This window comes from Podarcis erhardii, assembly GCF_964252035.2.
Source record: "Podarcis erhardii genome assembly, chromosome: 7".
Taxonomy (NCBI): Eukaryota; Metazoa; Chordata; class Lepidosauria; order Squamata; family Lacertidae; genus Podarcis; species Podarcis erhardii.
The window spans coordinates 63,996,452-64,023,527 of NC_138511.1; the positions used below are offsets into that span (position 1 = coordinate 63,996,452).

At 42.1% G+C, this 27,076-nt stretch overlaps 2 protein-coding genes across 4 annotated transcripts in view; both read right to left on the reverse strand.

The window, feature by feature from the left end:
* The window catches only part of AGO3 (argonaute RISC catalytic component 3), a 64,164-nt gene extending 50,201 nt beyond the window's left edge, over window positions 1-13,963 (reverse strand). The window contains exon 1 of one of the 2 annotated variants that reach the window (XM_081871654.1): window positions 12,962-13,960. In XM_081871654.1, the coding sequence (XP_081727780.1) occupies window positions 12,962-12,980 (19 nt within the window). In that variant the 5' untranslated portion in view covers window positions 12,981-13,960. Of the gene's footprint in view, window positions 1-12,961 lie in introns of both variants that reach the window. The other variant, XM_081871655.1, reaches the window with a different exon arrangement.
* Window positions 13,964-15,863: 1,900 nt separating this feature from the next.
* LOC309347266 (protein argonaute-1) overlaps window positions 15,864-27,076 on the reverse strand; it is a 47,195-nt gene continuing 35,982 nt past the window's right edge. For both annotated transcript variants that reach the window (XM_081871656.1, XM_081871657.1), the window contains 6 exons: window positions 25,913-26,003; window positions 25,123-25,317; window positions 24,100-24,234; window positions 23,652-23,753; window positions 22,805-23,004; window positions 15,864-21,048 (listed from right to left, as the gene is read on the reverse strand). In XM_081871656.1, coding sequence (XP_081727782.1) covers window positions 20,940-21,048; window positions 22,805-23,004; window positions 23,652-23,753; window positions 24,100-24,234; window positions 25,123-25,317; window positions 25,913-26,003 — 832 coding nt within the window. In that variant the 3' untranslated portion in view covers window positions 15,864-20,939. The remainder of the gene's footprint in view (window positions 21,049-22,804; window positions 23,005-23,651; window positions 23,754-24,099; window positions 24,235-25,122; window positions 25,318-25,912; window positions 26,004-27,076) is intronic.

Genomic DNA, 27,076 nt, shown 5'->3' on the forward strand with positions numbered 1-27,076 from the left:
CTGTAATATGTGTAAATAAACAAATTTATCTTTTGGCAATGTAGCATTGCAAAAAAGAGAGAATTCCGTTCACGGAGTAGCCTTGGATCCAAAAGAGGCTCCTGCTTATGGAACTGAAGAGGTGATTTATCAACCCCCCCCCCACCTTGCAGCTTCTCCAAATCAGCTCTGAAGTAGCAGGAAACCCTCTAGAACAGCATGCAAGCAAGAATTGGCAAAAATCACCTCTCCACCACCACCATTTTGTGAGCAGGAGCCTCTGCTGGATCCTGAGTTTCCATTACTGGAGAATTCATTCAGTTCATGGAATGGTACCATTGTATTCAACCCACCAGATGAGACCTAACTGTCAATCCCTATGTAATGAACCACATTCTAATTAGTTCCTATGTTTTTGAAGCACAAGTTTTTTTTAAAAAAAGATCATACAATGATTAGCAAAACTGAAGATGGGGCTGAAAGACAGTGAAACCAGAGGTGAACCATATCTACTGAGCCAATTAGAAGTTTCACTACTCACAGCAATCAGCTTCAGTAACTTAAGTATTTAATAGAAAGCCAATACTACCAAAACAGAAGGAGGATGCATTTTCAAGAGGTGCAATCAGGCATATCTAGCTATGCAGGCAGCAACATTGCTTCTTCCGTTTCTAGCATTTTCTGTAGAAATTCCCTGTACAGGAAGTAATATTATCACTTCTCATTTTACTGTCTCAAACAAAAAGAAACATATTCAAAAAGATAAACACTGGAAACTCATTTGGAGCTATTGTAATGAGTCAACCAACAAATGTCATTATATGTAGATATGACAAACTCAAAAATGACCCCGCCTTTTTTCACACCTACTCATTGACAGAAATTGTGTATATTCCCACCTTCTAACATCAGCTGTTAATTTATCTCTTGTATGTGGAGAAAAGCAAATCATAGATAAAATAGCATCATGTTTCTTTCTACCTACACTAAAATCTGCCCTGCCCACTGTTTCAGGGGCTATATACAAGCTGCTCTGTATTGGAAAAAGCTTTCACAAAACACAACAAACACAAGACACATATATTAAAAGACCAGATTCATATGAAAATTGCTTAGCAAACATTTCAAAGTGACTTGTTTTATGCACCAATCTCATCACAAATCCTAACCACCAAGGCCTCCAAAAGGTATGAACATAACAAAAATTAAGCAAATCAAACAACTATATAGGTAATTAGCCACATTTATCTCTTTTTGGTATTAATATTTTATTGAAAAGTTTTCAAATATAAAGAAATAAAGTGATACAAGCCACATTTGCTACAATATGGATTGTGTTTATAATAGAATCATAGAATCATAGAATCATAGAGTTGGAAGAGACCACAAGGGCCATCGAGTCCAACCCCCTGCCAAACAGGAAACACCATCAGAGCACTCCTGACATATGGTTGTCAAGCCTCTGCTTAAAGACCTCCAAAGAAGGAGACTCCACCACACTCCTTGGCAGCAAATTGCACTGTCGAACAGCTCTTACTGTCAGGAAGTTCTTCCTAATGTTTAGGTGGAATCTTCTTTCTTGTAGTTTGGAGCCATTGCTCCGTGTCCGATTCTCTGGAGCAGCAGAAAACAACCTTTCTCCCTCCTCTCTGTGACATCCTTTTATATATTTGAACATGGCTATCATATCACCCCTTAACCTCCTCTTCTCCAGGCTAAACATGCCCAGCTCCCTTAGCCGTTCCTCATAAGGCATCGTTTCCAGGCCTTTGACCATTTTGGTTGCCCTCCTCTGGACACGTTCCAGTTTGTCAGTGTCCTTCTTGAACTGTGGTGCCCAGAACTGGACACAGTACTCCAGGTGAGGTCTGACCAGAGCAGAATACAGTGGCACTATTACCTTAACTATTGTCTCTTCCCATATTATAACTGCCTAGACCTTAAGATCAAGTGATATTGAATGTTGCATCAGCAGATGCAACTACACTTCCCATTCCTCTCTTACCTCATTACAGTTCTACATACCCTCCATTTACTCCAGAGGTTCATCCAGAGCAGATTTTGAGACTGAGGGAGGGAGGGCAGGAGAGAAAAGGAAACTCCCATTGCACAAGTGGACTGACACCAATATCTTAAGAGACCCTTCTCCAGGTATCACTGCAAAATGACGTGAGGTGGATGATCACCAGTGCCACTTTTTAGCGGTGACACCTTGGTTGAGGAATGTCCACCACAGAAAGGCTCACCTATACCTACACTGGGATCTTTTTGGCACCAGATGAAGACTTAAGTTCTGTGAAACAATTGTTTTGTGTTGATGGTTTTATTCTGATGCTGTTTTAGCTGCTCAACGTTTACGTCAAAGTTCTTTTTACACTTCTCCATTTTCTACTTCAGTTTTAACTTGTGTGAGAACTATCCACAGACCTTTTGTTAATGGGTAGCATAGAATTTTAAGTAAATAAATTACACTGCAAACACAGAAGTATTCCCAAGCCAAGTTCTTATACAAATAGCAAATCTTGGTTTCTCACTACTACGCCTTTTCCTCGGGGCTGGAAGGTTGAGTGGGATGGAGTTGTTCTACAGGCTAAGTGAATACCCTGTTCAGAAAGGCAGAGTGAACAGATTTTGTGCAATGTTCCTTGCCTAGGATCAGAAAATATTGCTTTTTTAAAAAGCCCATATTCAGTGCTGCATGCAGGGAATCCATCCTCTCTCCTCTACCTTACAGTCTGTGATCCCCTAAATCTGTTTTGGAGGGTCCTCAACTGTCTGAAGCAGATTTGGGGTACCTGTCAGAGGTAAGAGAAGGGAAGCTCCATTATGCATGCAGATGTCTGGTCTCACTGTATATTACCTATCATTTATTAAAGGCTTTTCAAATATACAAAATGAAAGTAAAACAAACCATTGAAGAGTTAACTGCCTACATATTATTATAAGAAAGGAGAGAACAGAATATTAGTACTGAACTTAACTAGTTCATTTCTTTCAGACCAGAGTTTAAGTATGAACATAGCAATAAGACTATAAAGGCTAGTGTTTAATGTATGTATTTATCACTCAACAAAGTGGTGGAGAGTACTGACTGCAAATGCTACAAAGAAATACATGTACTATGATCAGGTATTGTGTTCCTATGTTGAGAATCAATATGAGCCAAAAAAAGAAACCTAAGCAGGTAGCAAGACATGTGCATCAGTTCACTTGAGCTTTAGATTATTGGTTAGCTCATATCTGTCAAGTCAGTTTATGAACCATGATGATCTTCCAAACTTTGTCCATCCAATCCCTAAAACTGAGTTTTCTTTCAGGTCAAGTCAACCAACAACCCAATAAATTTCCCTTTCCTGTAAGGTAAAGGTAAAGGTACCCCTGCCCATACGGGCCAGTCATGTCCGACTCTGGGGTTGTGCGCCCATCTCACTTAAGAGGCCGGGGGCCAGCGCTATCCGAAGACACTTCCGGGTCATGTGGCCAGCGTGACAAGCTGCATCTGGCGAGCCAGCGCAGAACACGGAAACGCCGTTTACCTTCCCGCTAGTAAGTGGTCCCTATTTATCTACTTGCACCCTGGGGTGCTTTCAAACTGCTAGGTTGGCAGGCGCTGGGACCGAACGACGGGAGCACACCCCGCCGCGGGGATTCGAACCGCTGACCTGACGATCGGCAAGTCCTAGGCGCTGAGGTTTTACCCACAGTGCCACCTGCGTCCTACCTCCCTTTCCTGTACCATGTGGTAAACTTGCTTGAGCTTTCTAGTTTGCAACACTATTTCTTGATTCCAGGAACTTTTAAACCTACAATTTCTGGCCACCTACATTTTATACTACTAACACACAATTTGGGTGGTGTTATGCTATATGTGGGTAAGGAGGCTAGAATCCTGGTGTGTGATAAAGACAGCGATTACAGAATGGAAAACCCTGCCTTACTACAATAGGTAGAATTCAATCATCTTTGAGTACTGGACTAACTTCTAGAACTCTAGTTAACAAAAGGCAGCATATCTAAGCTGTAACGCAAAGTGCTAGAAATCTGTCCAACCTCAGTTCCTGATCAACTTGCATAACAAAGTTACTCGAATCATATCCCACAAGCACACAGATGTATGCTTGAAACTAGCAGCACCCTGTTAGTTGAATCATCCACGTACATTTTAAGACTACAGTATCAAACTGCACAGGATGTTAAATGGGTATCTTGCATGCATGACAGAGTTTGGTTTTTTGGGGGGGAGGGAAGGTTAACAAAGGCACGCTTTTCACTGGGACTGCAGCATGAGAGAAGAGTGGTTTAACCCTTACATCAAAATCCTGATGAATCATCTCTCCTACACTGCCATTAGCTTTAGAGAAGAAAATCTCTCACTGGCACCAATGGGAGTTTTCCCCCACTAATGTTGATAGTAGTGCAGGGGTGGGGGATTACCTTTGTCAGTGTCGCTGTTGGGGAGGTAAGATTAAACCTTCCCTTGCAATGCATGCAGACCCAATGAAAACTATTAGAATTTTAAAACTGGATGTGTTTCCAATGAGGCATGTGCAGTGTGCTGCCATGAAGAAATATATTACTGACCAAGTTATTACATTTCATCTATTGCCACCAGTCACTGGTCTCAAACAATATTTTTGAAAATGTATAACAGTATCTGATTTTATGGGAAAACATGTCACAGTTCAGAACCACAATAAGCACATTAAAGGTTTGGAGGAAATATTTATGTGGTACTTCTGTACATCACTTAGATATATGTGTCAAGGGGATACAGTGCTGCAAAAACCCTATTCATCCACAGTTTAGACAAGCCTGTCAGTGTTAGAAACTCAGATATATAAGCTAAGTCTTTGCATTTTTCTTTCCCTTTGTCCCCCCCCCTTTTTGTCTATTTTTGTCTAGATTAGTTTTTTTATTGTATTATGAAGTCTTAATAAAATATCATTTGTAAAAGAATCTCAGATACAGAAGCTAATCACCAAATGGCACCTTAAACCTCAGTCACCACAATGGCGCCTTTTTGGCAATGAAATTTTGTTGTTGTTTGTTAGTTACCGGTAGTTATTTCATTTTGATACCACTTTATATTTTAAAGAAAAAAATATCAAAGCAGTATACAATACATTAAAGCATCAAATAAAACAATCCAGAATAAAACAAATTCAAGCTTCAAGGAAAATCTTTCAGATCCTTCCTAAGTGACATTTTGCTTTGCCAGGTCTGATCCACCTTGCTAATCCAGGTGGATTACCTATAGTCAGTGTGCTATAGTGGTTAGAGTGTCAATCTAGAACCTAGGGGTTCAAATCCCTACTCAATCATGAAACTCATGGGCTGACCTTGGGTCAGTCACAGCCTTTTAACCTATTTCACATGTTTTTGTAGGAGTAAACTGAGGAGGGGGGTGAACCATGTACTCCTTGGAGAAAAAGGTGGGATATACGGTAATTGCTTACAGTACTTGCTTAAGAAAGTTAGAGAGGTCAGCCAGATGGAGATGCCAGACCCCAACCTGGCACCCACAGATGTCCATGTGGTCGCAACTGGACCCACACCAGTCTCAAAATGCACTTGGTGAATTTTGGGCACTGAAGCCTGTCCTATGGTTGCTTTTTTAAATATGAATTTCAAAATGTTCAAAACAAGGAAGGATATGTTATCAAAGGATTTACCTGAACACTGAATATCCCTTAAGCATGCCTGACAATTGCTGTTTTCAAATGATTTTACAACTGTTTGTATATTAAGTGTGCTCAGCCTGCTGGTGGTATTAAAAAAGAAGTAACATTTATGAAAATTAGCTTAGTATGTTTACAAATTTTAACGAAGAAAGACATTTGGACTGAAGGCACAGGAAGCAGTAACCTTGCTAAAGTTGAATATATCTGTTCAGTCTTGGATGGAAGATGGCTTGAAAAACCTATGTATGCCACCTGGAATTTCATCTTCGAAGATGCAGTATGTAGCATCCCACAAGAAAATGACTGAAAATGAAACTGCCATTATCATAATACCATTACACAAACTCTGGTACAACCATACTTGGAGTACTACGTACAGTTTTGGTGGCCACACCTCAAACAATGATGTTGCAGAGCCAGAAAAGGGCAACCAAAATGATCATGGAGCAAGATCAACTCCCTTATGAGGTAAGATAACAATGTTTGGAACATTGAAGGTCAGAAAAAAGTGATTAAGTGGGGGGCACAATAAAGGTGTACAAAAATTATGCATGATGTGGAGGAAGGGGAAAGAAAAGTCATCCAACAAAGCTGAAGTTTGGAGGATTCAGGACAGACAAAAGGCAAGATTCCTTTACACAACACATTGTTAAACTGTGGAATTTGCTACCACAAGATGAAGGAAAGACCACAAACTTGGAAGGGTTAAAAAAAATAAATTGACCAGTTTATGGATGATAAGGTAGTCAATGGCGACTAGTCACAATAACTATGGACTATCCCCAAAATGAGGCCAGTATGTTCAGTGAAAATGTTCGCTTGTACTCATGTTATGCTTGTGGATTTCTGATGGCCACAGGGAGAACAGAATGCTGGACTAAATGGGCCTTTGTTCTGCTTCAGTTATGCTCTTATGTTCTTAAGAAAGGCAGGATATAATAATAATAATAATAATAATAATAATAATAATAATAATAATAATAATATAAAAAACCTCAAGATAATCAAACAAACAAACAACCTCAGATAATTAAACAAACAAAAAATACCACCAAATGACTAAAATGTCAGCTGTATATATCTCCTCAAGTAAAGGGGGAAACCCAACCCCTGCTTGCTTGGCAGAAGATCTATGGTGTCTCCCCACCCACATGTGCAAAATTATTGTGCACACGCTTATGGGAAAATACTTCAGAGCAAGACATGTAACAGTACAGTCTAGCAGATAAGTAAAAGTCTTGTATCTATCATATATGTCAATCTCGCCAGCTATTTGCCTTAAACAGAGTTGCAACACACCCAACAATTTTCCAGAGTCACAATGAGCCTTTAGAGCTTAGAGATCAACAGTTGACATGATTCTCTCAGTGTGAAAACTGCAGGAGAAAAGTTGAGAGCAGCGATGCACCTCATACATCTTTTTCATAGACTTAATGAAGGACTTTGACCTCGTCAGCATTAAATTTGAATGTGCTACCCATGCCGCAAGTGACATGTTCCTTCTTATCTCTATACCTGATGCCAGAGTAAAATCTCAAATTTTATAGCATCCTTTAGGCAGCCAGCAATTCTGAACATAAACACTGCATACAGTACTCAGAAACGGGGAGTTGATAGCTGAGTTCCTAAGGCTGAAGGAAGAGATCTCCAAACCTGTCCCTTATGCTCTAACTTAGTTTTCATGTAACTGCTGCATTTCCAGATGCACATAATGAATATTTTGTAGATCTTTTCCAAAGGTTGATAAAACATTTTTCTCTGAAGCTATTCAGACCATTAGAATGAAGTTAATTAAGATGTAGGTTTAACATAGATGATCAATTATACCAGTGACTCACAGAACTCCCAAGAAAGCTAAATACAGAACTCTGCTTTGCAAACTATCCTCAGCTACACCCACAAACATGCTAAACACCAATTAAATATTTTTTACTAAGAGCCCCTAGCTGCCTGAGTAGCTTTATCTTTTTATCTTCCTACTGTGACACTCATAGGCGCCGACTCCATGGGGCCTGAGGGGGCCCGAGCCCCCTCAAAAATTCGTTTGGGGGGGCTCCGCCCCCCCAATAATTTAAGAAAATTATTACCGTAAATTTCGCTCTATAACACGCAGATTTTTTCTCCTAAAAAGTAAGGGGAAATGTCTGTGCGTGTTATTGAGCGAATGTGTGGTCCCTGGAGCCGGAGCGCAGGGGCAAAAATCAGGCAAAAATAAGATCGGGCGGTTGGGCGGAGGGAAGGCGGAAGCTGCTGCTTTCCTGCATTCTGCCTCAGGGTCTTACTGCCCACCCACTTCTGTTGCTGCGTTTGCTCAAACTCAACAAAGAGCAGGGAATCCCCTGCCCTCCTGGCAAGCAGAGGGTTAAAGAAAGGATTGAGTCCTTCCTTCTAATTCTTTCCTAGTCACACTGCGTGCAGGCTCCAGCCCACCACCTCCTCCTCTCCGTGCTCTAGGGTCTCGCAGGCAGCCGAAAAACATGCAGGTGATAGAGAGAGGGCTGGCTTGGGGGGGGGTGACTTTTGCCTTCCTTTCCTCCCCCCCACCCCGTTAAACTCCTCCCCTGCATTCTTAGCTAGCTGCTTCTCCGCACACCCCTCTTGTGCTTCTTGTCCCTTCTGTGTTTTTCCTTCCCTCCCCATTTAAAACGTGGTGACAAAGCACGGATCCACATGGATCCTCAGGATTTTTGCATTGGGTCACCCCAAATTCACCATCAGATCACATTACATGTCCATGGCTACAGTCTGTACCCAAAAAATCACGCACCCACTGTTGCCTGGGGCTGCAATGGTGCAAAAACGTGGTTACAAAGCATGGATCCACAGGATCTTTGCACTGGGTCACCCCAAATTCACCATCAGATAACATAGCATGTCCATGGCGACAGCCTGCACCAAAAAAATCACGAACCCACTGTGGCCTGGGGCCACAATGGTGCAAAAACGTGGTTACAAAGCACGGATCCACATGGATCCTCAGGATTTTTGCATTGGGTCACCCCAAATTCACCATCAGATCACATAGCATGTCCATGGCTACATCTTGCACCAAAAAAATCACGCACCCACTGTTGCCTAGGGTCACAGTGGTGCAAAAATGTGGTTACAAAGCATGGATACACATGGATCCTCAGGATTTTTGCATTGGGCTACTCCAAACTCACTGTCAGATATTAAAACTCTTTATAAAATAGAGAATTAAATACATACAGAATGTTAAATTTTCAGTTTCGAAATATTAGTACTAGTTTAGTACTGTATTTCTATATTACTATAGTACTGTATTAGTTATTTTCAAATACTTAAATATTTTTAGGGTGTAAGACCCAATTAAAGCCCGTTATTTACATACAGTATTACAGTGTTTACATACAGTATTAGGCATACTGTATTAACTTTATTAACTGTATTAAAGCATTAACTTTGAGATTTTTTTTTATTTAATGAACCCTCAGCCTTATTCAAAGTAAGCTTAAATTAGCTATTTCACTTATTAATCAAAGTGCTATTACTGTGCGACAGCAATATTTTATGTTTTATTCTTTTAATGATAGTTTAGGATTTATTTAAATATCATTTCAGTCTTTCCAGAGCTATATAATCACTGCTCTGTAATAGTCTATAAGCATAACTGTTACTGTAAATTAAATTAGCTTTTTACGAAAATACCGTGCGTGTTTATGTTTTGTTTCTTTTTTCAAAGCCAAAAAGTGTTTCAGGCTTGTCGAGTTTCCCGGAGTGTGGAGTTATAGAAAGTCGAGTTTTCGGGGTTCTAATGTTGATCATATGACTCTAAAATACTTTTAAAAAACTTTAAAACTCACTAATTTTCATCTAAAATTTAGAAAACTTCCTGGGGCAGGACCCCGATATGGGCCCCCCCAATATTTTTTATAAGTCAGCGCCCCTGGACTGACACTCAAAACTTCCAGAGAGCCAGCTTTAGATCCTCCGACTTTATTGCCAAGGTTGTTTTGTGGGTGGGGTGAATTAAGCACCACAAAGCTCACCTTCTTAGTGCATCCATTATTTGGATAAGAATATTATCAACCTTATGTCAAAAATATGCATAATAAAACCAAACTTTATTCAGAAATCAGAAACATTAGTCCCGCTCACCTCAGTATTTACTGACCTCTTAAATTATTTATTCATAGCATTTTTGTCACACTCGTCAACCAAAAAATGCTCCCAGAGTGGCTTACAATTACAAATGACATTCATAAAAGAGTCCCTGTCTAGGATTACAATCTAAAAACAGACACAAGAGGAAAAGGAATTGGGTGGAGAGGAGCAGGTAGAGCAAACCCAGACACCATTTCTTGTGTTCTAGTGCTTTTATAATGACATATTGGAATTGAATATCCAATTATGACAAAATTAAAGAAAGGCTACCTGCAAGGTATAAGAGCATAAGACCACCCCTGCTAGATCAAGTCATCCATCTAATCTAGCATCCTGTTTCCCATAATGAACAACCAGAAGTCAATGGGAAGCCCACAGGCATCCTCTCCTACTATTGCTCTGTAGTCACAGGTTTGTTTTCAGAGGCATGCTGTCTTTGACCCTGGAGGTAGCATATAGCCATCACTGCTACTATGTCCATCAAACAGTAATGTACGCCTCTCTGGAAAACAAATGTTAATGGCATTTCCCAAACATACAGAGAGAATGAAAGCAGAGAGGACTTGAAAGGAATTGTAAGAAAATGGTTCAGAAATGAAACTTTGGGGGGGAAATCCCACATAACTTTGACTCTGTATACAAGGTATGATATAGTATTAATGCTATTATTATTAACCATATGAAAGTTAGAGGAAAATAACAATAGTTTTGGGGAGGGTGCAACTGGCAGATAAACTAGTTGAGGCTTGCAGAATTTAAGATTTGCAGTCATTATTTTAGCCATGTTTACTTGGAACCTAATCTCTGGTTTTAATGAAGATACTTCTAAACAAGCTTAAAATCATAGACTTAAAGAGCCAAATGTTTCATGATTCTTTCAGTACCTTATTAGGGACACACAGTTCTGCAATTATACTAATATCTTCTTTCCAGGATTAATAATGTTCAATTCTCCACATTAAAAGAGGATTTTTTTGTACAATAAGAAGGGATATAAAGAATGTACATATCACTAAGTCTAACATATGGCATTAATGACCACTATGCATACAGACAACAATTAGATCACTATTCTTCATTAGGAAGCCAAACAAATTCTAAAAAATGTTACTCAACAGTATCCTGCAAAGTGGAAGAAACCAGCAAAAACTTACTAAGTTGTCTATCTCTGTATTAGGCATATAACACGCACTTATTTCCCCCCCCCCTTAATGCTTGAACCCAAAGTTACAAAGCAACACACCTTTACATATCTTTGTATCAAATGGCATTACAATTTTCCACCTGAGTGCTAAGGCTTTCTTAGATATGTGCAATATCAATCTAGTAAAACTTTTATTTCAAAATAATTTAGCTGCTAAAGTTGTGGATCAAAGCACCCTATCTTAAAGAATGGTATTAAAGCTAGTAGCATTTAACAGCTAGAAATCTAAAATGGAGGAATCCAAAAGTGTTAAGAAAACAAATGCTGTGGCTATCATTTAACATTGTAACATGAAAATCCAAGCATTTGTATTCATTGGTCAACACTGTCAGTAATAACTTCAGGCTCCAGTTATAAATTGTTAAGCAGCTCTAAAGATACAAAGTTACATGTTAGTGCAGTTTTTTTGGGGGGGGGGTTGTTGTTGTTCTGCAACTGATTTTAGCTGTCACGTTGCTAAAATCGTGAAAAGAAAACTTTTGTTTTGGTGTGTGTATGATCTAACCAATGCATTTAACTTGCAACACAAGTATTTTCAGACACAAGTATCTATTTATTTAGTGCATTAAAATCCTACTTTTATTCTGTCACAGTACTAAAAATGACATATATGGCACCAACCAGGAATGCTTGTTTCATATGCCCTCAGGCCATATACACCTATGATCCAATGCTAGTATTGCTTAAACACTTATTCAAACACGTGTCCATATTTTTAAAAATTAAATCACTGTTTTGGTAAAACAAAAACAAACAAAAATCCACACAGCTGCTTATGTTTATAAACAAACTTAAAGAAATGATTGTGAAAGAACAGGAATCCCTCCCACTTGAGAATCCAAAAGAGCAAATATCTCAAGGCAGTTAGCTATTCAAATGACTCTCAAACTTTCAGGAAGCGTCCTTTCTTTCAGTTCAGCCACTGATTCACCCAAAATCATTTCAAGTGGACAAGTAGGATTTACAAATATTCTGCAAAATTTGAGCAACTTTATGAATTTAATATTGATGTCTAGACAAGCTATACATGTCTACCACATCTACCTGTCACCCATACCAGGGTTCATCTGAGGTCAGGCACAAATACACGGGGGGGGGGGGGGGAGAATACTATTTAAGAAAAACTGCATTCTCAAGATCAGTTATGTCATGCATTTCTTGATTTTTCAGGTAACCATAGGTTACAAGAAGCTAATAATTTTTTAGCATAGATAAATCACCAAAGCAAACATGTGGTTTTATATAGTATCTACTGCAAATCAGAAACACATTTACCTCACAGTTATTCCAAGTTTCTACTCCAATGGCAATGATAATCAAGCCACTTGCTCCACGGCTACGTATAAAATATTCAGGGTCTGAGCTGCCCCACAAGCACCTTGGGAGGACCACTCTGCTGAAGCAAAAACACCTACACCAGTCCCCCCATATTCTGTTCCAAGATTTCAGACCCACACTTCCCCAGGCTTCTCCATAGGTCCACCTACCTACAAGCTCTTACACACACACAGCCTGACACGTTGGTCCTATCCAACTATTGATTTTATAGACATCTCAAGAGTATAGGATTGGTCCTCAAGCTACAACCCTCAATGCACTTAGGAATAAGCTCAACTTCAGTCACTTAAGTGGAACTTATCAGTAAACAATACTTTGGGCCACAGAGGACATTTACTTCATGCAGTTAGTTGTGTTTCAGCCGCATATTTTATTTTATTTTTAGTTCTGAGGAAAACACACCAGGGCCCCGGGTTGCCTCCATACCCAAATGGCAGATACCATGAAGCCCAAGCTACATACTTGCCACCAGCCCCATAACTTCAAGGTCAGTTATTCGGGAACTGCCGCCCAACCGCCGCCCCGAAACTTCCCTCCCCGAGTCCACCTAGTGTGTCAAGATCCAACCCACGCCAAGCGCTGCCAGCGGCTCCTAAGGAGTGGAGCGTCCCGTCAGGCGTCGCCTCCGCCTCACCTGCGCTGCCGATTTCCATTCATGGAGCTTGGCGCGGCCGCTCTCAGGCTACGGGTGCCGGTCCGGTTCCTGCCGGGTCCCCCACGTCGTTCGCCTGGCGCCGTCCCGGTCCGGCCGGGCCTGAGGAGACAGCAGCGGCAACAACAACGGCGGCGGCGCCTCCTCTTCACACAACGCAGCCACTCGAGTCTTTCAGGTTATTACTCTCCCTCCCCAGCCGCCCACGGGCGGTCAGTCAGTCAGTTAGTCTCGGGCTGCGGTGACGGGTGAAGAAGCGGAAGTTGCGTGGCCGCCCGCAGCCCCGGCTCGCTCCCTTCTCCACTGACTGACTAACTGACTGAGAAACCCGACTTTCCACTCGGCACACACTGAGCCTCGCTCTGGAGGGACCAGTCCCCGGGTGCCCGCAGGCGCGCGCATGCGCCTCCCTCTCTACCGGAAGCCGCCCCTCCTCCCTTTTTCGGCTCTGAGGCGAAGACTATCTCTGTAGTCTTTCTACGATGACTGACTCTGTAGCAGGAGGGGGGAGGGTGCCTGACTAACTCACTCACCGGCTCACGCGCATGCGTGCATTCTCCTCCACCACCTCTGGCCGCCGGAAGTTCTTTTCCTACTTCAGCCTCTCTTGCTCTACCTCAACCCCGCGCAAGTTCGCGCTTAGTCCCGCTCGCGTTGTTGTTAAACAACTAAGATAAACGCAGCACGCATGCGTACGAGAATTGCCGCTCTCCTTCAAGGGCAGCCCTCGGCGAATGCAAATTTAGGAGGCGGAGCTAGGGCCGTGTGGAGGCGGGAACAAGCAAAAGAAAGGAGTGGTTATGGGGTTGGCCGTAAATGAACGCAAGGCCGCGGGTTCGATGCTCGGCTTGTTATATGAGGTAAGCGCGAGACTTTGAGGACCTTTAAATTCCGCGGCTGTTTAATATTTTTAATAGTTAGCAAACTAACACTCGGTTAGTTTTACTGCCTTAAAGTTTTAGACAGCTGCAAAAGGTGCATTTCCCCGCCCACCAGGCAACAATTTATATGTAACTATAAATACAAAGGTTGATTTTAAAAATGAAAACAGAAAATTACATGTAATGTAGTTTTAATATAGTTTTAGCTAACTGATTTTAATTTTTTTACTTTTAATTGCTTGTTTTTAACCGTTATTCTTTTTGTAAACACTATTGAGTTTTCATAAAATTGTAGACTTGGAAGAGACCACTAGGGTCATCTAGTCCAACCCCCCTGCAATGCGGGATCTTTCACCCAATGTGGGGCTTCAATCCACAACTCTGAATGCAACATTCCCATCCCAAACAGTAAAAAATGTATGGCTTTCACACTTACAGTGTCTCTGCCTGAAAATAACAAGACTATTTATCTTAAGAGACACATACACACAGTCTAACGCATAAAGAACAGGCAACCTGGCTCAGTGTCCCTTTGTGTGTGTTTGTAAGACTGTAAGCTTCTGGGCAGGAACCATCTTGTTTTAAATCTTTGTACAGCACTTTATAAAGTAGTAACTAATAAAAGCAGTGTTTTGTAGTGCTTGGACTGACATGCTATGAATTTTCAGTCCCACTAAGACACTAACTCTACAGACGCATAATTCTCCCCCAACCTGGCGCCCTCAGATATTTTGGACAAAGGCTGATGTACAGGGAGAAGTGTTGTAGTCCATCCTCTAAACACAGTCCATTCAGGAGGGCTACCAGTTCAGGAGGGCTCATCATAGGGCCTACCTAGTGGCAGTGAAGGCAGCAAAGGCAGCAGAGTTTGGTACCTCCATTGCATCCTCATTGTGCCATCTGGTAGAGCTTTTCCAAGTAGTGCAGTCTGGCCTGAAGCAGGTAGCTCACTGTAACCTGCTTGCAAGCTGTCTTGAGAATAAATTTGCTTGCATCCACCAGGTTCTTGACTCCACTGTTACAGCAGATGAATTTCAAGGGGTGTCCAGAGCACTGTCTTGTCCTGCTATGTTGGATGACTTTGTTAGTGCCATGGACTAGTTGGAAACAGAGTAGTGGTGGGAGGAACCAGAGCCCAGGGAGTAGTGATGAGTGGTCACAGGGACTGTGAAAAGGTGTCTGAAGAAACTTCAGCTGGCAGCCAGGTTGATCACAGGGGCAAGACAGTTTAGAGTGTATGACACTGATTCTAGTTTCTGGGCCCAATTTAAAGTGCTGGTTTTTACCAATAAAGCAATCAACAGCTCAGAACAGCAATACCTCAAGGACCACCACTTCTCCCCATATGAACTGGCCTGGACCCTGCAATCATCATCTGAGCTCTTCTTTGTGTGCCTCCTCCATAAAAGGTTTGGAGGGTGGTGGGCTCCCCATTTGTGGAATTCCCTTCCCAAGGAGGCTCGTCTGGCATCATTACATACTTAAGACCCCAGGTGAAAACATTTTTCTATGTTGGCTGGTTAACATTCTATCACCTTCTAAATGTGATGGGGGACGTTATTGGTTTTTGTTTAATGTATTTTGTGTTCTCAGTTTGCATTTTTCTGTTGTGAACTGCTCTGTGGTCTTCGCAAGAAGGGCAGTTTACAAATTTAATTAAATAATAATAATAATAATAATAATAATAATAATAATAATACAACATGACAGTGGGACATTTATTACAGGCTGGGCATGTGGTTTACTGGTATCCAGAAGTGCATGGCCATCTATGCACACCAAAGGCACCAAACCTTGTTCAAGAAATAAAATACCAGTTTTGCCAGAATATTGACACCCTAGTTTTTTCTTTAAAAAAAAAAAGCACAACTGTATTCTATGTGGATTTTGTTTATACTTTAAGTGAAATGTCTGCCTCTCACAGAAGAAACTCATATCCAAGTGTTGAAACTCTCTTTATAAAATTTGAGTTCGTTTGCTCCTTTCAATAAGGACTGTACAGCAGTTGTTCAAATCTGTTTAATAAATGGACCATACAATGTTCAGTTTCAAATTAAAAAAACACAAACAAGAAAACAAAACTCAACCAATAGCGTGTTTTGTGAACATTCTCTATTTACACTTCAACGCTTCCTTGTAACAGTTTTTCTTTTTTAAAAAAAAAAATATTGAACACAAACCAGAGTTGCCATCAGTTTAAAACTTTCACAATTTCTTGGAAGTGCAAAATTACATGTGCACACGTGATACGGGTTTCACTTTTTTTATTGCTGTTCTGCCATGTTGCTCACATTTCTCTCCAGATAGGACCAACACAACAAGTTTGCACCTTGCTGCCAAATTGCTTTGAACATTATATTAAAAAGGGATTCTTTGTTGAATCCTTGCAATACTGACGCTTTTAGGCTTTCCTACAACATCAGTTTTCTACAGACAGAAGCTGCTTTGTTGGTCCCAAAAGGATTATGATACAAAAACCAGGCATGGCAACTTTCCTTTTTTCAGACAAATGTTTGGTAGCTAGAGAATTTTTTTCATGTTTTACAGTTGTATAGAATTCTTCAGATGAGAACAGCTCATTTTCCAAACTAAAGAGAACCTCTGGTTCCACGTAAGGATTTACACTAGAGACAATATCTAGATGTCGCAGCATATTTACCCAGCTTTGCCCTCTGTACTGTGTATCCTCTGCCTGAAGAGTGGTGTGTAACTCAGAAAGTTTGCATCCACCAAATGAAAAGATTGTTACCATACTTCTATTTTACATCCTATCAATTTCATTTTGGTTCGCCCTTACTTGTAGTTCAGCAATGTCTGGAGGGCTGCAAGTCCCATTGGCCATGCTGGCTGGGACTGATAGAAGCTGGAGTCCAGAGCCCCCTAGAGGGCCACAGAAGTTAGCCACACCAGCCATAGACACAGTTCCCAAGAACTGTGGAGCTCCTTCCACAAGCCCAAGTGAGATTTAAGAGTAATTTCTCCACAGGTAACAGCCCCTTTATACTGTATGTCAAGTTGCTTTGGAAACCGAGAAGAATGTCAACAGTAGCTTCTGACATGACATTGGGGCCTGCAGTTTAAAAAATTGGCGGGGGGGGGGTGTTAAATATTCCACTGGGCTCATATAAGCCCCTTGGCACAAACCTAAGGGCCACCTTGAATCCCAGTCCAGTTTTTGTACTGCTCCTTGCAATCTTTTGCGGCACAGGTTCTTGCCGCCTTCATCATCCTCTTCCACCCAGCCCAGTGTCTTTTGCTCAAATATAAGCATTAAATTGGAACTAGCAGCAGTGCAGGTAAAACAAAAAAACAAGAGCCAACAACGGATAACTACATAATTATGCTGCCTCCCCAACCCTCACGCAAACGAGCACACACACACACACACACACACACACACACACACCGCACGCACACCTGTGAGAATTTGGCAACATTTTCAGCTGCAGAAGGGCAACATAGCGACAAGAGACAGACTTCAGGTGCAAGGTGAAATGCTCCAAAATGCGTATTCAAATATCTTATTGGTAGCCTTGCAACGCCCCCAAAGTGGAGAGTCTGTGGTACAAAAAAAAAGAATGCCACCTCCTATGTGCTCTCGTGGACTATCAAGAGGACATAATATACAGCTTTGCCAAACCTAAGCAGGAATGGAACAGGGAGCCTCCAGTACACAGAACATGCAGGGAGATCTAACTCATTAAGTAGAACATCTAAAGGGGGGGGGAGGGAAAATACCCCGAACCCAGAAACTTTGTTCCATAGAGGGTGCAGCAATGACATCATTTACGGCACTTAGTGAAAATTCCGCATGCACCAGGTGGGTGGGAGGGAGAAGTGAAGGATGGGCCAGAAAGCGCTTTGAAACAGGTATGTTTCCTCTAGCTCAACCTTCAGCAACCTTGTGCCTTCCAGATGATTTGCACTATAACTCCCCAGGCAACTCAAAGCAGTGCAAAACAACTGGAGAGCACCAGGTTGGCAAAGCCTGCCCTAGCTGCCTGTCTCATTAGGTCATGCCAACACCAATTCATTCAAAGCAGCTACTTAACGGCGGAGTGCAAAAATCTGAAAAAGAGAATCCATTGACAACAATTCAAGTCCTGGAGGTTTATGTTTGTTTTAAAGCATTTTTTTTTTTAAACAAAGCTGAATATTTCTCAAATTCCCTCCATCTCCCCCACCCCACCCCACCCAGTTCTGCAAATGCCCAAGTCATTTTTGCTCAAAACGCTTCTGAATCTTGGACCAAATATTTTAGTTGCAATGCTGGTGACTGAACCTACAAATCCCACTCCAAGCACAGAGACAGCGGCGCAGAGGACATGAAGGGGATGCAAAGAACTCAAAAAGCTGCTTCTAGAAATAAAAGCATTCTCACTCACAAGCCCAAGTAAGAGGGGGAACTCCCCAACATCTCTTTCGAAAAACGCAGGGCTCATAATCTAGGTTCATGCTGGAAGATGATAATGTGTTTACCCATGCAGGCACTTGGTTAAGAAGATCAGCTTTTCCAGACGGATGCTTTTGCTGACCGGACTCTGCCCAAAGCAAAGCAATTCCCAGCCTTGCGGGATACAAAGCAGCTGAGTGAGAGGGAAAAGGAAACCAGCGGGGAAAGAGAGAAGAGTCAAAGATCCAAAGAACTGCATAACTCACTGTGTGCAGCCAATAGTGCATTGGACTTGTGCTTCAAAAACCAGTAAGCAGGCACACACCTTCCCAAGTGAAGCAGGTGAACCATTCTGGAACCTGGGGAAGGGCTAAAAGCCAGTTGTGATATGAAGTGGAGATCTGATGCTCAAGGTCAGAAATCTCAGCAGCTGCACACAAGCAATGTTGGAGCATTCCTACAGCAGTTCTTTGGGACCTGGCTAAAGAATATGAGCCATAATGCCCAAGTAATGTAAAACACAACAGTGCTCCATTCTGTGGCACGTTTTTTGTTGTTGTTGTTGTTTTTTGCATAGCATTTTGATGGGTTAACATTCTGCCCCAAAAATAGCATTTGGAGAGAGAAGGGGATGGGATGGAGGAGTGAAAATAAAAAGGATGGGATACCTGACTTGACACTCGAAGCTTGAGTGGTAAAATCAGTATTGCCTCACAAGCTGCAAAGCATATGCTTTAACAGGGTGTGCCTACAAAGAGAGTGGCATGGCTGCACAGGTTCAACCTTCCTTTTTAAACAAAGGTTTTGGCAGTTTAAGGTAATAATCTGAAGAGACAATGTGGTGACATTTCCTTCTCTCACCACATGCCTGCTTTTGTACTAAAATGGCAAGAATGTGTCCGTAACAGAATACGCCAGAGAACCTCCAGCCTTGAAAGCACAAGTAGCTTCTTGTAGGAAGTCTGAAATTCATCATCACGGGGGGACAGAATAGATTTGTCTTGTGAATACGAACTATGTCTACATAGATAGCAAAGTGCATGTTGTTGTTCTGATCCAAGGAAAAGCCAAGTGGGGTTTTGTTTATTTGCATGGGGATGGCAATAATTAAAAGCAGCAGAAACCATCAGGGCAGTTTTGAGAACATGCTGGACCTAAAACTATTATAAAACTATAAAGGAAAAATAGGGTGAAACTTTAGGAAAGAAAAATAAAGACTTTGTGGATTGCAGCTCGATTAATGGAAAAGCAGCCAGCCTCTCGCTAATCTCTATCACTTGCATTTTAGTATACATGTTGCCAAAGCAAACAAAAATCTCATAACACAACCCACCACATAAGCTATAGGAAAACTCCAAAGTATGAGGGGGCTGCTGGGGGAATATTGTGATGTAAACGCTGAGAATATATAAGTGATTTGAGTAAGTTTTGGCAATAAGACTCGGCACCGTACAAAAATAACACTTGGTAATAAAAAATTTCATCGGCATATAAAAAAAAAGTCAGGACATCAATTGATAATGGAGTTTCTCATTTGTGCTCATGGGGCAGGCAAAAACATTCTTCCTCTTGCAAAACCCCGTTTGTTAGAAATGTAGTTTTTAAATTAAATTTTTTTAAAAAAAAATCCACTCAAGAAATACATCAGGAACAATAAAATCAACATCAAATAAAAACAAAAGAACAAAAACAGGTTTTATCAGCAGCTCTCCAAATTCATGTCATGTTAAAAGTGCACAGAATTTTAACCCATCGTGAGGCTGTGAGGCTAACATGAAACTGAAAGCTTTGTGAACGTTAAAAAAAGAACTCCTAATACCTTCAAGATGGAGATTTTTTGGACCACCACCGAGACAAGAGTATCCTTGGTTTGCTTTTCTTTTCCTTTGAAAGGTGAACGAACACCAACATTTTGCAGCATTGCAGTAAGGCACTCGCCCACAGTTGAGTATGTGACTGTTGCATTAAAAGGGCAGCAGCTATCCCACTTTTAAACAGGCGGAAGACAAGTTTCCTTTTCGGCATTGTGGTAAGTGCTGGGGGTGCCTTACGTTATTATTATTATTATTTATTTATTATTATTATTATATATAAAGGGGAGAAAATTTCTTCATAGGGAAGGGTAAGAGTGTTAAAATTAATCTATAAACTACTGGCTTTTTCTTCTTCTTCACCAATTAAAGCATCTTGTATCCTAAAATATTAGTTTTTATAAATCTAGTCATCTGTTTTAAGGCTCTACAAATCCCATTTCCCCCACCCATCCCAAACAATAACAAACAAAAATCTTACCAGCGTTTGATTTGGCATTGGAGAACCAAAACAGTTATTTCACAGTCGAGAAAGTCTAATATTGCGTCCCCCCCCGCCCCATCCCAATAATGAAAACCGTTTTGTTTTTTTCTTAACAGGAAGTCAGATCTCTTCCTTGGTTTAAATACTTAGTGTGTTTGGTCAGGTAACTAGAAAGCCTGAAAAACAAAGACTACAAAGGTGTGTTCATCCGGTTAAGTGGCTCTCCTGCATTCATTCCAGAGGATGCTGGTTTCCTGCCTCCAACGCCATTTGCACCCTGCAGTGATTTCTCATTGGATGCCCGCAAGGTGCTCCCAATGCTTCCTATTTTTAAATTATGGCTCCTACAAATCTGAAAGCTTTCTGGAGTGAGGTAAAAAAAGTTATACTTTCAAGCAAAGTACATGGTACGTAAAGTGTCCTGATGAACTTGTACGGCCTTGGCGAGGGCCTGAGGGTCTCGACCATTACTCTGGCCAGATATGTGACTGCCTTCTCCGCTGAAAGTGGAAGAAACAGGGTGTGAGGGGAAAGAGAACAAAGCATTAGTTGTCAACATATAAAACCACTACTTATGAATTGCTTCTATTCCAGGTAAGAAGCCTGCAAGCAAATAAGTATTGCCCTAGCAGAAAACTGTCTTAGGTAAAGGTACCCCGACCATTAGGTCCAGTTGCGGACGACTCTGGGGTTGCGGCACTCATCTCGCTCTACTGGCTGAGGGAGCCAGCATGACTAAGCCGCTTCTAGTGAACCTGAGCAGCGCACAGAAATGCATTTACCTTCCCGCTGGAGCAGTACCTATTTATCTACTTGCACTTTGATGTGCTTTCAAACTGCTAGGTGGGCAGGAGCTTGGACCGAACAACGGGAGCTCACCCCGTCGCAGAGATTCGAACCGCCAACCTTCTGATCAGCAAGCCCTAGGCTCTGTGGTTTAGACCACGGTGCCACTCGCGTTACAATATCGCAAATATCCAGACATAGCCAAGAATAAGCATAAAGTATGGCTGCACAGAAAGGACTTGCCAGGTGTGCTATAACACTTCTCTGGGGCAAATAAATTATTTGCACCTAGAAAACTAAAGACCAAACTCTGACCTCCGGTCAGCTCAGTCTGATCTGCAGAATCTTCTCTAGTGCTCATCACTGATCATTGGTGCTGCTGCCGGACAAGGAAGAACCTTCAAGGATCTCAACAGTGAACATCTGTGAGATGTTCTACCTGGGACTGAGCTCTCCCGAGTCCACCCCATCCTGCACCACCTCTTTAACAATTAAGCTTCCAGCATCTGGCTGACTGCAAAGCCTTTGAGTGCCTTTTTTGACAAGTTAAGTTACGATGTAATAAATTTATTTTTCAATAATATTATGTTTTAAGACAGAAGTATGGAACCACAGGACAGGTAGCCAAATGCGGCCTTCCAGGTCTCTTGACCGGTCCTCAGTTCTCTCAGGCTGTACGTCTCACTGGTTCGCACAGTAAAAACAGGGGGTGTATAATGCCATTTCTGTTATCTTGGGTTCACTAATCAGTAGCCCTCCAAATTCTCTGTAGTACAAAGCCCACCATCCCTGATCCTTGGCCAGGCTGGCTACCAACACACCGTGGCACAGAATCGGCTGGGGGGGGGAGGGAGGGAGGAATCCATGCTGCCCACCACCTGTACCCAATAATAACGGCAACTCTAGCAGGCCCACAGATTCATCAACCCTGCCCTTTTCTCAACAAAGCCTAAGGACCCTATCCAGTGCTAGTTCTACTCAAGAGTGGATCCATGAAATTAATACACAGGACTAGCTCAGGCCCATTAATTTCTATGGATCTACTCTGCGAAGAACTATCAATGCATCTAACCCTAGGTATGTGTAACTGAAACAATCATATACCCTTCCCTTGTTTCCCTCTTATGCCTCCCACTTCCCCTCCCCTCCTTCAGTTGTTTTTCAGATGGCAACCCCTTCGAGCAGCGACCTGCCCTCTTGTGCCCCGTAAAGCACCATGCCTATTGGTGGTATAATGCGACAATCAACCCATCAGGGACTCTACAAATGGGATGTTCCTGACATACAAATCTGTTCCTTCAGAACTGAAGACACACATTCAAACCCAGGTGTCATTGGGCTTCCACCACAGTGATGATGGTGAAGGAAAACAAGTTACCGTGGAGCCACGTAACTGCCCTAGTCTATCCTGCTCCACGGATGGAAACAAACAAGTAGAGGTACTACATGTACAGACACCCAGCTGCTCACCTGTCATGCTCTTTGTCCACAAGGTGATATCGCGCCCGAAATGCCACCAAGCGGGCATAGTATGCTGGTGCTGGGATAGAGACTGATCGAGTGCAGCGTACGTAAGTGTGGCAAAGCTGGTAGGTGAGAATCTGAAGCTCATCCGCTGTAAACCGGTTGTCATCCCAAAGAACGTAGTAATGGGAAGGTCTGCTTGTACCCTGGGTGGGAAGAAGAACTGGACTCAGTAGGGTACACAGGGAGGAATGATAACTTCCTAAGTGCAGTGGACAGATGGTCCATCTACAGGGGTAGTGGCTAACCTTTTCAGTCCAAAGGCTGCATGCAAAAGCAGCCAATGCACACACAATCTGGTCCATGGGTTTGCCACCCCTGTGCTAGGTGGCCGTAGACAAGACCTCCCCCGGCTTCCAATCCCCATTGGCATTATGGATATAGTAATATCAACATCTTACCAGGCTGACATATGGATTACTGAGCTAATATGAAGTGCTTTGTGCATTCAAGAACCTCTAGGTAAATTCCAACCACCACTATGGTGACCCACAAAACCCAGAGGCCACCGTCTCAACTTGGTCCTCTTGTTTTATCTTCCCTCATGGTCAACTCCATGTAACAGAGCCAACTGCTGCTCCTTCCCCAGATCTACAGCCCCCATAGAACCTCTGCTTCAGGGAGCCACAATAAACTGGTGCCCATTCACCAGGTCCTTCCTTGCTATTGCCTCCCTCCGCAAAAAGAGAACAGGGATTATAGGGGTAGGAAAACTGAAGTATATTTTGGGATTCCGGCTATTATCTAAATCGCCTCCTCTCCTTAAATAAAAAAGGTCATTAATACACAGTACCTGAATGCCAGCATGACTACACAGGTAGAAGTCAAACTCAAACGGATGAGTAATGTTTGTATCCACTGTTGTTCCTGCTGGAATGTTCCCACTTTTACCGATCTGCAGAGTTTATTACAAAGGAAACAAAAGGATAAATGCTGTTAGCAAGAGAAATTGTCTGGGATGTTTAAGCAAGATGCTAAGAAAGACGGATGTTAAGCAATGCTAAGAAAAAGCAATTGCCTGGATGCCTCCACTATCCTTTAGGGATCTCAAGCAAGTTAGTTAGGGAACTGCTGTGCCAAACAAAATAAAAGAGAAAAATTAAATTAGCTTCGTATCTTAAACCGCTCAGGCTTTATTAATGCTATCAGCAGTTCCACAATTGCCACTTGTTAGCCTCGCTGATCTGTGTTTACACAACCAAAAGACCTAATTTGAAGCATGCCCCATCACTGATCCTCACCCTCTCATTCTTATCTGCACAGAAGAGGCGAGTGTGGTGTCGTTTCTGCACAACAATGTAAGTAATGCCTGGCTGGTAGTCCTTCTCCAATTTGATGCAGGCATCACGGATGGCCAGGAGCTCATAATGAAGGATCTAAGAGAAAAGCAGCCATAATGCTTTAAAAGGTAGAAGGAAAAAGAAAACACCATGCTGCCCCCACTTCTGTTTCTAGAAAGATAATCTATTCATTGAGCCATTTATTTTTATTATTATTTTTTGCTTGATCATACGAAGAGCATTTTTTTAATTAAAAAAAAGTTTGAGGCCACCTTATTCTAAGGCACGATTACAGCCAATTGTAAACTTTTTCACCCAGTAAAATGGACTGGAAGTGAATTTAGCACAACTCAACAGAAGATAAAGCACTTTGTAAGACTAATGTATGGTTAATTTACTGAATTGGCTGCCCCAGGTTGTAGGCACATCTACAGACTTAAGGTGGCTTTAAAGGGGGAGGAGGCAAAAATCACGATGAGAGAGAGGGCTATTAATACCTAAATGGACCCTCCTGAAATGTTTACTCCTGAAAATCAGTAGCTGTTGCCCTTGTGCCCTGCCTCTGGGTCTCCCATAAGCCAGGGTTGGGAAATTTGGGGCCCTTTAGATGTCATTGGGCTCCAGTTTCCATCAACCCCAGCCACCAAGTCAAATGGGATGGTGGAAGTTATGGCTGTCAACAAAATCATAATCACCATCATCATCATCTGCAGAGCCACAGGTCACCCAGACCTAGACTAAATGAACCTTTATTTATTTCATAAAATCTATACACCACTTGATTGTAAAAAATCTTAAAGCGGTTTACAAAAATCCAGTTAGTCAAATTCAACAGAACTTATCTACTACTGAAGCCCACCTTAAACTGGGCAATTCCTAACCTGTACCTACTGCAAACCTCTGTCCTTTCCGCCTAATGTGAACGAAGCTTCCTGCGCAGGATCCATTCCCGCTGGTACTATTGAGGAAAAGAGGCCCCCTCACCTGTGGGAGCTGTCCCTCCGGCACTCCATCACGGTAGAAGATTATGCGGGTGGGTTTGAAGCGAGTGGACTTGTAAAACTGGATGAGGAGTTCTCTCACCATGTATGACAGGTCCTCTATGATCTCCTGCCGGGGCCGCTGAACCCGCACGGTGGCACAGTAACGGCTTGGGTGGGCATCCATACTGCCCACCACCTGTAGCCCATAAAGAGCAAAAGTGTGAAACTTGCATGCCACTGAAACTGAGAATTGTTATTATTATTAAGAACTTCACCCTGTTTTATTTCTGTCAGGCTTGGGTGTGGGTAGCAATCCTGATGAAAGTGAAGGACTGTCAACTGGTGAAGACAAATGGGAGAGAACAGGCTGAAGACAACACTGCCTCTCCCTACGCTAGGGGACTTAAGAGGCAACTCCCTAGACATCTGTGCTAGGCTACATGGACACAAGGCAAATGTACCTATGTGAGCCTCTCACTGAACTCCATCCTGAATGAGCAGGTTGGAGCACATCTGAGGTGGTGGCCGAGTGCTCCAGACAGGCACACAGAACAATGTCTTATACCGAACCAAAGCTATGGTCCATGTAGCTCAGTATTGTCTACACCGATTGGCAATGGTCTTCCAGGGTTTCAGGCAGGAGGCATTCCCAGACTTCCCTGGAGACTGAAACTGGGCCTTTCTGCACACAAAGCATGTGTTCTATCTCTGAACTATGGCTCTTCCCTTCCTGATGGTCTGGGGCCGAGCCAGCCTATTACACACCACAACATTTGAGAGGTAAAACTTACAGCTGTTATAGAAGGCTTCTTTCCATCACCTGCTGGGGGATGAGTCACATCAGCTCCAAGGAATATGACTGGCTGCTGAAAGACAGCAGACCTGGGAACAAGATTGAGTAGAAGATTTAGTACCAAATACAACCAGAGATTTTTTTTGTTTAAAAAAACTAGCATTTTGTGGGGAACACCCTTCTGCAAAAGCTAGCCGTCCAACATTTTGTAGCTAAATTAAAGCAAGTTACCGTATTTTTTGCACCATAACACTCACTTTTTTCCTCCTAGAAAGTAAGGGGAAATGTCTGTGTGTGTTATGGAGGAAATGCCTACGGGTGGCATGCCTACGGATTTTCCTCCTCTAAAAACTACGTGCGTGTTATGGTCGGGTGCGTGTTATAGAGCGAAAAATACTGTACTTCCTTCTGTTAAAGCAAGTTACTGACAAGCAGTATAATCAGAGTTACATGCTTTTATCTCCCCCGTCTCCTCCCCAAAATTCCAAGCCAAGTCCCAAAGAACTCCTGAAAGTGTGTTCATCAGGCTCCCTCACTGGTGATTTTCCACTGCCAAGAGAAATCCTGATATTTTCAGTAAGCTCTTCCTCTGGGCTGACTTACTGCATTCTAAACTGTCCACATTTCTTCTTAATATATTTCTTTATTCATATTCATTTTTAAAAAACCAGAGTAACAGCTGGAGATAAAAACCATGAGAAATCTGATAAAAAAGCTCTCATGAAGTATTCAGTGTAGTTGTATAACTGGCTGAATGTTTAAGCCATGAAACATTTCAGGTGACCCTTTTATTACTGCTTAATTGTAAGAGTTATGGTTCTGTAGTAATTTTGCACTTTTAAAAAAATCTGGACTGTAAACTTGGTTTACAAACTAGATTTTTTAAATTAAAAAACGCAAAGCACTGGAGAAATAGCGGAGAGTGTTGCCCATAAAATATTGGAAATTATGAACAGGGCAAAAAATGAGCAGTTACATAATTCCACTTACTATGTGTAGTTCATTCTAGGACAAAGAATCAAATTTCTCAGTTCAACAGGAGGGTTCTTCGGATGCAGATTATATGTTCCTTTGTTTTACATCTTGCGGCTGCACTCCTGTGGTCCCTGGGAGAGCATCCCAGGGGCCATAGGATATCACAGATCTCCCTAGGTAGACGAGG